This window comes from Hyperolius riggenbachi, chromosome 7, assembly GCF_040937935.1.
Source record: "Hyperolius riggenbachi isolate aHypRig1 chromosome 7, aHypRig1.pri, whole genome shotgun sequence".
Lineage (NCBI taxonomy): Eukaryota > Metazoa > Chordata > Amphibia > Anura > Hyperoliidae > Hyperolius > Hyperolius riggenbachi.
The window spans coordinates 127,005,503-127,017,688 of record NC_090652.1 but is presented as its reverse complement, the minus strand read 5'-3'; the positions used below and the strand labels follow the sequence as shown (position 1 = coordinate 127,017,688).

The following is a 12,186-nucleotide window of genomic DNA, read 5'->3' as shown; positions in this document are numbered from 1 at the left end:
AATGTACACTTGATAGAGGCTAAACAAACTAGGAAATTTTGTCTTTTGTTAGGTGATATGCAAAGTTTAAAAGGTGTGCAGCAAGACACCGCATAAAAAACAACAGCGCTGTTGTAACTACCACCACACTCCACACTGATCCGATCACACAGACAGCCACAGCCTGACCAAGCGCATGCGGGCCCCAAAGTTAGTAAAGCCACCTCACAGTTAGTTATCCAAGTCCGATTGAGCTCAAGGATTTAGGGACTGTTGAAGCACAAGGCTGCATGCAAAGCAGAATGACACAAGTCTCATAGAAGAAAAGATTGCCAACGACCAGCAAATGAACAGGCACAATATCCACACGTCCAACCGGTCACAAGCAGTCCTCACTACAGAGGTAGCAGAATAAACTTACGTTGGGGTCCTCCTAATTGCTTCAATGATCCAGCTGTTTTACTCACGGCACACAGGAGGATAGATATCAGTCCAGGCCGCCTCGCCGTTAGAAAGCTCACCACGCACTTCAGAGATGACACCAGCAGTCACCGCTATATCCGTATGACCAGGGACACACAGCTCTCAATCCTCTTTCAGGACCTGGCGTCTAGTGGGCAACACGTGTGCTGGCGTCCACACTCCATAGCGTGTCAATCCGGAACCCCTGCATAATAGTTCTACTTTAGCATGCATGCTTAACACACTCTGCATTCTGAAATACTGGTGTACTCTAATACTGCAAGCATCCAAGCTGGTGTACCCCACTACTTGCAAGCATGCAAGCTGGTGTACCCCACTACTGCAGTCATGCAAGCTGGTGTACCCCACTACTGCAGTCATGCAAGCTGGTGTACCCCACTACTGCAGTCATGCAAGCTGGTGTACCCCACTACTGCAACAATGCAAGCTGGTGCACCCTACTACAGTCATGCAAGCTGGTATACCACACTACTGCAGTCATGCAAGCTGATGTACCCCACTACTGCAACAATGCAAGCACTTGCACAGATATTTTAATAGTAATTTTCAATCTCTGGGTTTCCTTTCACAGCCTCATCTCATACAGATGGTGATTTGGATGCTTCAGCATAGACTTCTAATCCAGATTCATACATATGTTTGTCTCCTGGTTCCTCCTAAAGAAGATGCAAGCTCAAAAGATGAAGATATGCCATTTGCAGCCAGAGTAGGTGGACGAAGTCTGAGTACACCCAATGCACTTAGCATCGGCTCTCCAAGTAATACATTCATCTACTTACCATATATGTTTTTTAGCAGAAGAAACCTTAGCTACTAAGAGGAAAATGGATTTTTATTGAGAAAGCAGAACTAAGTGTAAGGCTACTTTCCCACCAGGACGTTGCATTTTAGGGGACGTTATGGTCGTATAACGTGCCCCTAACGCAACGCCTGGTGGTGCTGGATGTGGACATCAGAGTGAGCCGCATTGTGCAGCTCACTCTGGCGTCCGTGATGCCGTGATGCGTACTCTTGGACGCATGTGGCATCACGTGGTGCTGCCAGCCAATCGCCGCACAGAGCGGCCGCTCCAGGAAGTAAACACTGCACGTCACACTGTGCAGTGAATATTAATTAGCCATGTGCCTGGCCGCTCTCCGCTTCTCCCCAACATTACTGCGCAAGCAGTCTAACGCGGCTTAGCCACGTAAAATGTGCTGCATGCAGTACGTTATCTTGTGGTGCAGCGTTACAATGTAACGCAACGTGGGCACTGTGAACAGCCCATTGATTTTTCATTACTGTGCGGTGGGGTGCGTTACAGGCTGCTCTAACGTGCGCCTGTAACGTCCCAATGTGAAAGCAGCCTAATAGATTTCATACTGAATCTAATAAAAACCATAGTCATGCTCTCTGCCCACCTGATCAATATATCCAACTCAACACTAGAGCAATGGCTGACATACAGTCAGGTGAGTGGACAGGGGAATGGCCACACCTCACATAGCTTTGTCCTCACCCTCACAACTGACTGCAAGCCAGCCTTTGCTGAAGCTCAGTGGCTGATGTATTGCCAGATGGGTGGGAAGGGCATGACTTCATGGTCATGACAGAGGCTGTCTTATGACTGTTGAAAAGATCCCTTTTGGTGTACTTTACTTAACCGCTTCCAGACTGGCCTAGTTGAAATCTGTGCTCAGTTTGAGACCTGTTATTCCTGCCAGGGTGTAAATTTCAATTTCAGTGGTGACCCGCAGTGGAGAGAAGAGTGGTGGCCTAATAACGGTGCATATACAAGTGCTTACTTCCTGTATATGCGCAGTTGCTAGGCCACACTTCACTGCGGGTCACCGCTGATTTGAGGATTCTGTGCCGGGCATGCAGTGCCAGGGATCCTGGTGTGGAGGAGGGCAGTCGCCGCTCGGTCTAGTAAAACGAGCAACAGCCGGGAAGGAAGAGGCAGAAAGTCTGCCCCTGGCTCTCTTGCCGCGCCCCTCCCTACACCTCTTGTGACTAGCTGCGTGCTGCACTGCATAGTGCTGCAGAGAAGCACAATTAGATGGGATACCGGCACTGCACAGTCAGCATCCGACACACTATTTATTTTAAAAAGTCTGACCGCAACCTACCCAGCAGTCCTTTGCGATCTAGTGGCAGTTTGCGACCGACGCAATGGGCACCCCCGGTCTACACTATCTAAGGGTAATTTACCACCTATGGAGATCAGCCTATTCTCACTATGTAATCATATCGGGTACTTGGCTTTTCATTCACAGTTTTTCTTTTTTTAATACAATACTTTCATGTGATAAGTTTGTTTCTCAATAGCATGATACAAATCCCACCAGTTTCTGGATTCTACCAGTGAATGGACATAGGCATTGTTCTTGTTGGGGAGATTTCCCTTCCCCCCCCCCCCCCCCCCCCCCCCCCCCCACACACACACACACACACACACACACCCAGAACTGTGCCGTGAGCTAGACTTCCCTCTCTCTCTCTCTCTCTCTCTCTCTCTCTCTCTCTCTCTCTCTCTCTCTCTCTCTCTCTCTCTCTCTCTCTCTCTCTCTCTCTTCCCTCTCAAAATGTTGCTGATCCGCTTGTCAAGTAGTTAAGTCTGCACTAGCAGAATCCAGGCTGTTTCATGTACTGTAGGAAGGCTTTGTGAACACTCTGAATGGGTACATTTTATTTTGTAATGCAATGTGTGGTTACATAAATATTAAGACCTTTCTATCCTCCCACTAGCCAGTAGTGACGATATGACACTGACAAGCCCGAGTATGGACAACTCCAGTGCAGAGCTGCTGCCCGGAGGAGACTCACCAGTCAACAAAAGAGCCACAGAGAATCTGCTGGCAAGTTTATCCCAGAATGAGAGAGAAGCAATTCTCAGTGTGCCTGCTGCTCAGAATCCAGAGGACCTGAAAATGTTTGCGAGGTAAAGCTTATATTTGAGGAGCATTGTAGAAGATAAAGATTAATTGGTGTACCTCAACATATTATTCTTATTTTAAAAAAGCACAAAGGGATTTTCTGGCCATGTTTATTAACGATGTTGAGCGGGACAAGTAAAGCCTCCTTTCTATTTGTATGATATCAGCTGCGTTTTCAGCAGTGAGCAGCCATGCGATCAGCAGGGACATTATAAAGTGCATAAATTACTCTGTGATGTTTCCATTCATGTGTTGGGATTCAGTGCAGAATCACAATGCATTGTTGCCTGCATTTCTGGGCCTTTGCGGTGCGAGTCCTTGCATTATAAATGAATGGGATTGCAACCACATCAGGGAGAGTTGCTTAGCACGGCAGTGGCAGCAGGGTTGTGGAAATGAGGCTTTAATAGGCAAACAGGAAAAGAAAAAGTTAAAAAAAAAAAAGAGCGTGAAAACTCTGGGTTGTAAGAACTAGTCATATTTGTTAATAACAGTTAGAGGCAGAATTTTTTTGTGCTCGGCCCAATGGCAGCCTGAGCAACTCAGGAGTTGTTAGCTTGGTTTAACAATGTCCATGAGACCCCTGTACTAGGCCCAATCCCAGCCTGCACAAAGTCAGTGACATGCACCACACTTGAAAAAAAGCAAACACAGTAGTTAAAGCTTTAAATTTCAGTAAGGGTGAGAACAACTTGTAGAGGTCACATGCAGTGGAAGGGGTGGGGCAGAACTGCCTTCATGTTTCGCCAGTCTTACTGGCATCCTCGGGGCTTAGGCCTATGCATCTGTATGCACGTTACACTGCTCACAGCCATATGTGTTTGTACGAGACAGAGCCATGTGCAAACGTCACTCCCAAGCCACTCCTCCGGGCCCAGCCCATCCAGTGGATGTAACGTAATACACGAGGACACGTAACACACAAGGCAGTACAGAGGTACTAGTATACTATCACCTGACATGTTTATCTCCCATTTTATAGTACAACTAAAGCGATGGTGGGTCAGTGCATAATATCATATGGTGGGATAGCATGCAGGCATACTGTTTGATTGTTGTTGTTTTTTCCCCCTATTTTTAAAAAACCATTAAAAATTATTTAAAAATCAGTTAAAGGAAAGCAGAATCATCGGAATGTATAATAGTGCATTACTGTTACTGTTCCACTATTTAAAGTGAACCAGAGGCAAAGCACTCTCCTGTATTTTACCATATATATCAGTGGGAACATTAAAGAAAACACCTACCCTGCTCTCTGTTTTATCCTTCACTGCTCAGCTTGCTTGTTATCAGCCCTAATAAAATCCCCGACTGAGCATTCAGTCTGGTTTTTCTCAGGAATCATTATAGGCGAGTCATTATAGCAGAACCAGAAGGGGGCAGGCTTGGGCTTGAAAAGACATCAGAGAAGACAGACTCAGCTATAATGATTCCTGAGCAAAGCCAGACTGAATGCTTAGTCGGGGATTTTATCAGGGCTGTTAACAAGCAGGCTGAGCAGTAAAGGATGAAACCGAGAGCAGGGTAGGTGTTTTCTCAAATGTTCCCACTGATATATATGGTAAAATACATGAGGGTGCTTTGTCTCTGGTTCCCCTTAAAGGTAACAAATATAGGATAATTGAATATACTGCTACCCCCACAATTACATGCTACGTGTAGCCAGAGTTCTGATTAGAGAGGTATGTACACTGTATTCTCTTCTTCAGCTTGGTGTATACTCTGCATGTAACTTGCATAGTTTAAACATTGTAGTCCTGCTTGTGGTTTGCAACATGCTTGATACATTTGTGACCCCAAACTTAAAAGAATGGAAGTATTTAGCCAAATCTTACTGTTCCAGATGTTTGGCTTCCACTCTGAACATCTTGCACAAGAAACGTAATGTATACTGAACACAAATTATCTAAAGAGCAAACAACTTACTTTTACTGCACGTCTTTCTAGCAGTGTAAAAAAATAGTTATCAGGCAGGAAAGTTGTTTTTTCTCCAGGCTTAAAGAGAACCTGAGACAATAAGTGAGAGAATGGATACTTACCTCCAATCGCCATACAATATAAACTCAGAGGTAAAAACCTTTCATAGCGTAAAAATGTATTGATTTCTAAAAAGCAATTGCCCTTACAGTATGTAGTCTCAAGTATAGGGCACAGAGTTTTTTTCCACGGGCTCTCCCCCGTTAAGTTGGGCTCTGGCTTCGTATTCGTGTCCCCTCTACTGCTGTAACGGGTGTCCGCGCGCCCTTCGGCCACCACTGCAGGACGGGACGCCGCTCAGATTTCCTCTAGTGTGGTTGATTGGCTCTCAGTTCCGCACCTAAGCCCCACAGACACAGAGTCATGTTCCCTGCTGCATGACATGCCTCTGGGCCCCCCACCCATGCCGCTCTCTGCCCCTCTACCACCACACTATCACCCCCTGAAATTGCCGACATGCGATTGCTGCCAATCTTGATGGGAAAGGAGGAGAGGGTTGTATAGAGCCTTCCCACTCCTCTCCCGGTGCCCTCGTTACGGTGCTGGCTCGCCCGGTAGCAGTATTTGACTAAATTAGTCAAATACTGCTTTACCCGGCCGAAGGAGGCTTCAGAAGTCTTCAGGGAGCCCGAGCGCTGCTGAAAAAGGGCAGCCCTGTAATGCGCCTGCGCAAGCATGCTCTCTTGCACGCTCACGCCTGTACAGTATGGAGCCGCACGTCTTCGGGAGGACACGGCTCCCGAAGACTTCCAAATACCCTTTCGGCGGGGGATTGAAACGGGGGGAGCCAGAACAGGATAGAGGGCACCGAGAGAGGAGACGGAAGACTCTACACGACCCAGAGCCTTCCCTCTCCTTAGATAAGTATTTGCTTCATTTTTTTTTAAATACGGTTCCCATTCACTTTAAACGCCCACTGGGGACGTTCCTGTAGGCCTTCCCCAGCTGCCGTTGGGCAGCTCTGCCTCTCCACGGCCACTCCCCCACCTCCCTGCACGCTGCTCTGTATGTGAGACGCACAGTGCAGCTCTTCCAGTGTTGTTACCCCAGAGGTCACAGAATCGAAAGAGAACACTAGAAGGCCACAGTAGCGGTGGGGATTGCAGCTACCTGATCCACTCAGCCCCCCAGATCAGGTAGCATTGTTTTTTGTTTTGTTTTTTAATATCTTTATTTTAACTTTTTTCAAAATATAAATAGTATACAAATACAGTAAAAAAAATCTAAGAAAATAGTCTCCAAATTTTTCCTATACACAGTGATCTATCACTAGCTTACAATATAATGCTAAGTACACACCACACAACTCTACGCCAGACTCTCTCCCAGACCCACCCGCCAGATAGCTTTTTTCCATGCTGTAGGTAAATCTAACAGGAGAATCCAACAGAAAATTGAATGGCGTGCCCCCAGCACAACAGGTGTCCTTCCCCTTCCCTATAGATCTGTTTCATATTCTAATGTCATACCTTCCACCATGTATAATAATTTATAGCACTGTGTCTTTTATATGACCTTTCTCGTATCTTAAGCTCCTATACCCCCCACACGCAAGTGCCAATTCCCACCAAACAAGCCTCCATTCACTCCCCTCTTCCCCCCCCCCCCCCCCCCCAAGGGTCAGTCCGTCTCGTTCTTACTTTAACTTCTCCTTATTTCCTAATTCCTGTCCATCAAAACCCCAGGGGTCTCATCTCATTCCGATTTCTTCCTCATTCTGTCGTATTCATCTGAGGCTTTGAATTCAAACCATTGCCTCCATCTTTCCTCATGTCTCCCTGTATCTCTATGTACAAAACTAGTTAATTCCTCCATCTTCCAGACCCTTTCCAGTTCCACAAACCATTCCCAGACACTTGGGCCTTGTGTTGATTTCCAGTGCATTGCTATGAGGGTCCTTGCTGCATTAATCAAGAACCCCACCAAAGACCCCTCATATTTCTTTGATGGCCACTCATTGCTATGTATTAGAAAAAAGGCGGGGTCATCCGGGAGTTCCTCTCCCGTTATTTGGGAAGTATAGTTTTTCACAGCCTCCCAGAACTCTCGTATTTCTTTGCACCCCCAAAAAATATGTAATATATCTCCCTTTTCCTTTCCACACCTCCAACACTGCGCTGAGGTACCCGGGAACATCCTACTCAGCCTCTCCGGGGTGAGGTACCATCTAGCAAATATCTTATATCCTGCTTCCTGGCCCCTTGTAGATATAGATGACTTGCTTGCCATTTTAGTTATTTTCTTCCACTGTTCCTCAGTGAATGGTCTTTCCAGGTCCTTTTCCCAGCCAGCCCGCACTGAGGCCGCAGGGTCTTCTGTCCCATTCAATAAGGCATATATCTTTGAAAGGGTCCTTCTTTGTTGGCCCCTTCCCCTACACATCTCTTCAAATGGGGTATTTTTCCTGCTTAGGGCCTCTTTAGTACCGCATCTTTTCAAAAAAGATTTAAATTGGATGTGGCTCCATTCATCTAGTGTTCTCCTCTCCCCCTTCCTTTCCAACTCCTGCAAGGGGACCCATTCTCCGTTACTCACTAGATCTCGGGCTATTAATTCCTTTTCTCCCCTCCAATTGAGATAACTACTTGGGTGTATTCCTGGAGGAACATTTTTATTTCCCAGTATTGGTATAATGGGCGTTGGCCAGGGGGAAATATCTTCCTTTACCCCATATTTTTCAAAGGTCCCTACCGTATATTTTATAATTTCTATTCCTTTGCCTTGTATATTCTTTTTATTTTTCTGTGAAGTCCACAGTAACTTTGTCAGGGGGCATCCCGCTATATCTTCCTCTAAAGATACCCATCTCTTTTCTTCTGCATGCTTATGCCAGTCTACTATTTTTGTCAATATCGCGGCTTCATAATAATTTATTTATTTAATAACTTATTCTCGTCTTTTGGCCCCTATTTATAAATCTATTGATGCAACTTGTTAGGTTTTTAAAAAAACAAGATGGCACTGGTATGGGTAGGGCCTGGAACAGATACAGTAACCGAGGAAGAATATTCATTTTAATTATAGCCATTCTGCCAAACCATGAAAATGTTGGTTGGTCCCAGGACTCCAAATCCTTTTTTACCTGTTCCAGCATCGGGTAATCATTATATAATACCATATCCTTTAAAATAAACATCATCTTCACTCCCAGGTACCTCAGTGCTTTATCTGGCCACTTAAACGAGAAATTCTCCTTCCACAGGCTCCTCTGGTTCTCCTCCACCCCCCAGGCTATTGCCTCACTTTTGTCAAAATTAATTTTTAAGTTTGAGATTAAACCAAAATCATGAAATTCCCACATCAAGTTTGGGAGAGAAATATGCGGATCCACAAGATAAAACAACATATCATTGGCATATGCTGCCACCTTGTACATTTTTCCCCTTACTTCAATGCCCCGTATGTTGGAGTCCTGCCTAACCCTACACAAGAAGGGTTCCAATGTCAGCGCAAAAATCATTGGGGACATGGAGCACCCCTGTCACGTCCCATTCTTTATACCAAACGTGTCCGATAAGACCCTATTTGCCCTTACCCTCGCGTTTGGTTCTGAGTATAGTGCCATGATCCTTCTTACCTTGTTCTCCTTTATGCCTATATATTTCAGTACCCCTTCAATGAAGGCCCACTCCACCCGGTCAAAAGCCTTCTCAGCGTCAGCAGATAGAAACATGACAGGATTGGAGTGGGCCGTCACCCATTGGGCCAAGTTAATAGTCCGTATAGTATTGTCTCTTGCCTCCCGACCTCTAACAAACCCCACTTGGTCTGGGTGTATGAGATTATCATAGGGGATATTCTATTAGCTAATACCTTCGCATATAGTTTGACATCCACGTTTAACAAGGCAATTGGCCTGTAACTCTGACAGTGTGTGGGGTCCTTTCCCTCCTTGTGCAGTACCGATATAAAGGACTCCAACATACGGGGGGAAAACCCTCTCTGTGTCCCCTCACCTGTTATATTGTTCATTGCCTTTACCAGGTGTCCCACCACTTGATCCACAAACCTCTTATAATATTCACTTGTAAACCCGTCGGGTCCGGGGGCCTTTCCTGTCGGTGTCTGTGTAATTGCTAATTTTAGCTCTTGTAGTGAAATAGGGAATTCCAGGGCCGAGGCCTCTTCATCTGACAGTCTCAAGTAGCATTGTTGATTTTCACTTTTTTATTTAAATCCCCACCCGGCTTCCCTTTAAGGTGATGTGGAATAAACCCAAGCAAATTAACCAAGGCTATGTATGGCTAAGTGTAGTTCAAGCTTAATAGATGGAACAGCCTTCCAGAATAAAACTATGTTCTATCCCTGAGCTACCTCTTATTCCACCAAGAAACAAGGTTATTTATCCCACACCCTGTAATTCCTCAAGTCCACATCATGTGCCAAAACCTAGTACAGCAAACAAACTTTTGGAACATGGTAATGTCCATAAAATGTCTTAACAGCTGAAAAGCACAAGGCGCTATCATGTGACCATCGCTTTCATCAAGTTACAGCAGAGTCCCATGACAACCAGTCTGAGGCATACATAAGGATGGCGCTGCAGAGTATGCCTTTTAACTCTTGGGGTAATGAGTCTATTTATGCCTCTTCATTTAGTGAGCTTTTTAGAATACATCCCAGAAAGCCAGAAGAAACTCTTAGCTGCTGGAATTAACTGCGCATCGTTTGCTAAATAATCACTTGGAGACAGCTGCTATCACACAGCACGATGGAAAATCCCAAACATTAAAGACTGGACTCTGTTTATTGTTTACACAACTGTATTCCCTTGAGCAGGCATTCTGGCAGATGATCTAAAATTGGGAGAAAAATAAACATTACTTTTCCCATCACTTTCTCAGAGATTACTCATTCTAACATCAAACCACATCTCTTATCAAAACCAGCAAGTGTACATCTTAAAGGGCCAGTTCACACTGAAAGGGTTTTTCTGACAAGGGTCAGTTCACACTGGAAAGGTTTTTCTGACAAGGGCCAGTTTACACTGAAAGGGATTTCTGGCATTAAGAGCTCAGTTCACACTGAAAGGGATTTCTGACAAGGGCCAGTTTACACTGAAAGGGATTTCTGACAAGGGCCAGTTCACACTGAAAGGGATTTCTGACAAGGGCCAGTTCACACTGAAAGGGATTTCTGACAAGGGCCAGTTTACGCTGAAAGGGATTTCTGGCATTAAGAGCTCTTTTACACCGCAAAACACAAATGCAGTGTGATTGTTTTTATAATTTTGCAATACTATTTTCTGGCGATTTTGCTTTGCGACTTTGTCCAGGCTGCAAGAAATGCAGGGAAGCTAGGGCACTTCATTTAGGGCACTTTTTCCCAGTCAAGTTTAAGGAATTATCTTGTTTGATTTTGACCTCAGCAGGCAGAACTTATTTTTGGAATGCTTTCATGTCTCTGTGCTAGCAGAATATATAGAAACTTAACCCTCCTCGCGGTTTACTAAAATCCGCCAGGGGGCAGCAAAGCCGGTTTTTAAAAAGAAATTTTTAAAATTTGCTACACGCAGCTAGCAAAGTGCTAGCTGCGCGTAGCAAAAAAAAATTATGCAAATCGGCCCAGCGGGGCCTGAGCGGTGCCTTCCAGCGGCATAGCCCGTGCTCAGCACGGGCTTACCGCCAGGGAGGTTAAAGAGAACCCGAGGCTGAATATTGAAATCCTAATAGGACCCAGAGGCATTTCACGTGCACAATGACATGCCTATGTGTCATTTTATCGCCGCTGAGTCTAATATTGTTTCCAGTACTGGAAGAGTTAAGAAACTCCAGTTGTTATCTATGAAAAAGAGCTTATCTGAGCTCCACCACTTTAAAAGTCGCAGAGAGTTGTCTTCTGAAGCTTTTTATCTCAATTGCAAATATTAGAGAATGATGCAAAGTTTAAAAAAAAACTATATAACTGAAAATAAACATATGAGACTATTTTCTTTGCTACTAATGTTCTATTAATTATCCGTATTACACATACAATTCATATATTTTTATTTTTTTTTCGCTTTAGTGTCACTTTCAGAGATTGAAGCCCTCTTACAAGCCATACATTTATGCTTGTTTTTGTTTTAGGCTCCTACACTATTTCCGAGGCCGACATCATCTTGAAGAGATCATGTACAATGAGAACATGCGGCGGTCACAACTCTTAATGTTGTTTGATAAATTCCGGAGTGTTCTAGTTGTGACAAATCACGAAGATCCGGTTATTTCTGTTTTTCAGTCTGTCTTTCCGTGACTAATTTACTGACTGTTTTACTTTTGTACATATTTTAATGTATAAAGCACTGGTATAAAAGAAACCTGGTATATTTAGTCTTAATGTGTTTCTGTATGCTGTGTATTCATTGGGCATAGCTACTGTAAAGTCATATATCACTTCAATATTTTTTCATACAAAAACATTGAACAAGCATAGACCTTTAATCACAAGCACAGAAGCCTTATTTAAAGGATACCAGATGTGAAAGCCTCTGGTAAAAACTGAACTGTACTGCGTGAGGGGGCATAATCAAATCCTGAATATGCCTCCCGATTCCGTCCATCCCGCACCACTCTTCTCCGGACCGTCTTGTTGTCCTGGGTGACTTCAGTGACTCCAAACCTGGACATACTGCGACGCGCATGCGCAGTATGTCCGTTCTGCTCCCCTGTGGCTGCACCGAGTGATGTCACAGGACAGGAGCGAGCTCGCTCCCCCCGTGTCTCCAATCAGTGCTCACGCTGGGATGCAGGAGAGAGTGTGCCCCTGTCCTGTGACATCACTACGCAGTCATAGGGGAGCAGAACGGACATACTGCGCATGCGGGTTTGGAGTCGCTGAGGTTGCCAAGGAC

At 44.9% G+C, this 12,186-nt stretch overlaps 1 protein-coding gene across 4 annotated transcripts in view; it reads left to right on the top strand.

The window, feature by feature from the left end:
* Positions 1-11,652, top strand: part of NPRL3 (NPR3 like, GATOR1 complex subunit) — a 62,594-nt gene extending 50,942 nt beyond the window's left edge. For all 4 annotated transcript variants that reach the window (XM_068244630.1, XM_068244627.1, XM_068244628.1 and 1 more), the window contains 3 exons: positions 1,034-1,220; positions 3,190-3,382; positions 11,423-11,652. In XM_068244630.1, the coding sequence (XP_068100731.1) occupies positions 1,034-1,220; positions 3,190-3,382; positions 11,423-11,588 (546 nt within the window). In that variant the 3' untranslated portion in view covers positions 11,589-11,652. The remainder of the gene's footprint in view (positions 1-1,033; positions 1,221-3,189; positions 3,383-11,422) is intronic.
* The last annotated feature ends 534 nt before the right edge of the window (positions 11,653-12,186 follow it).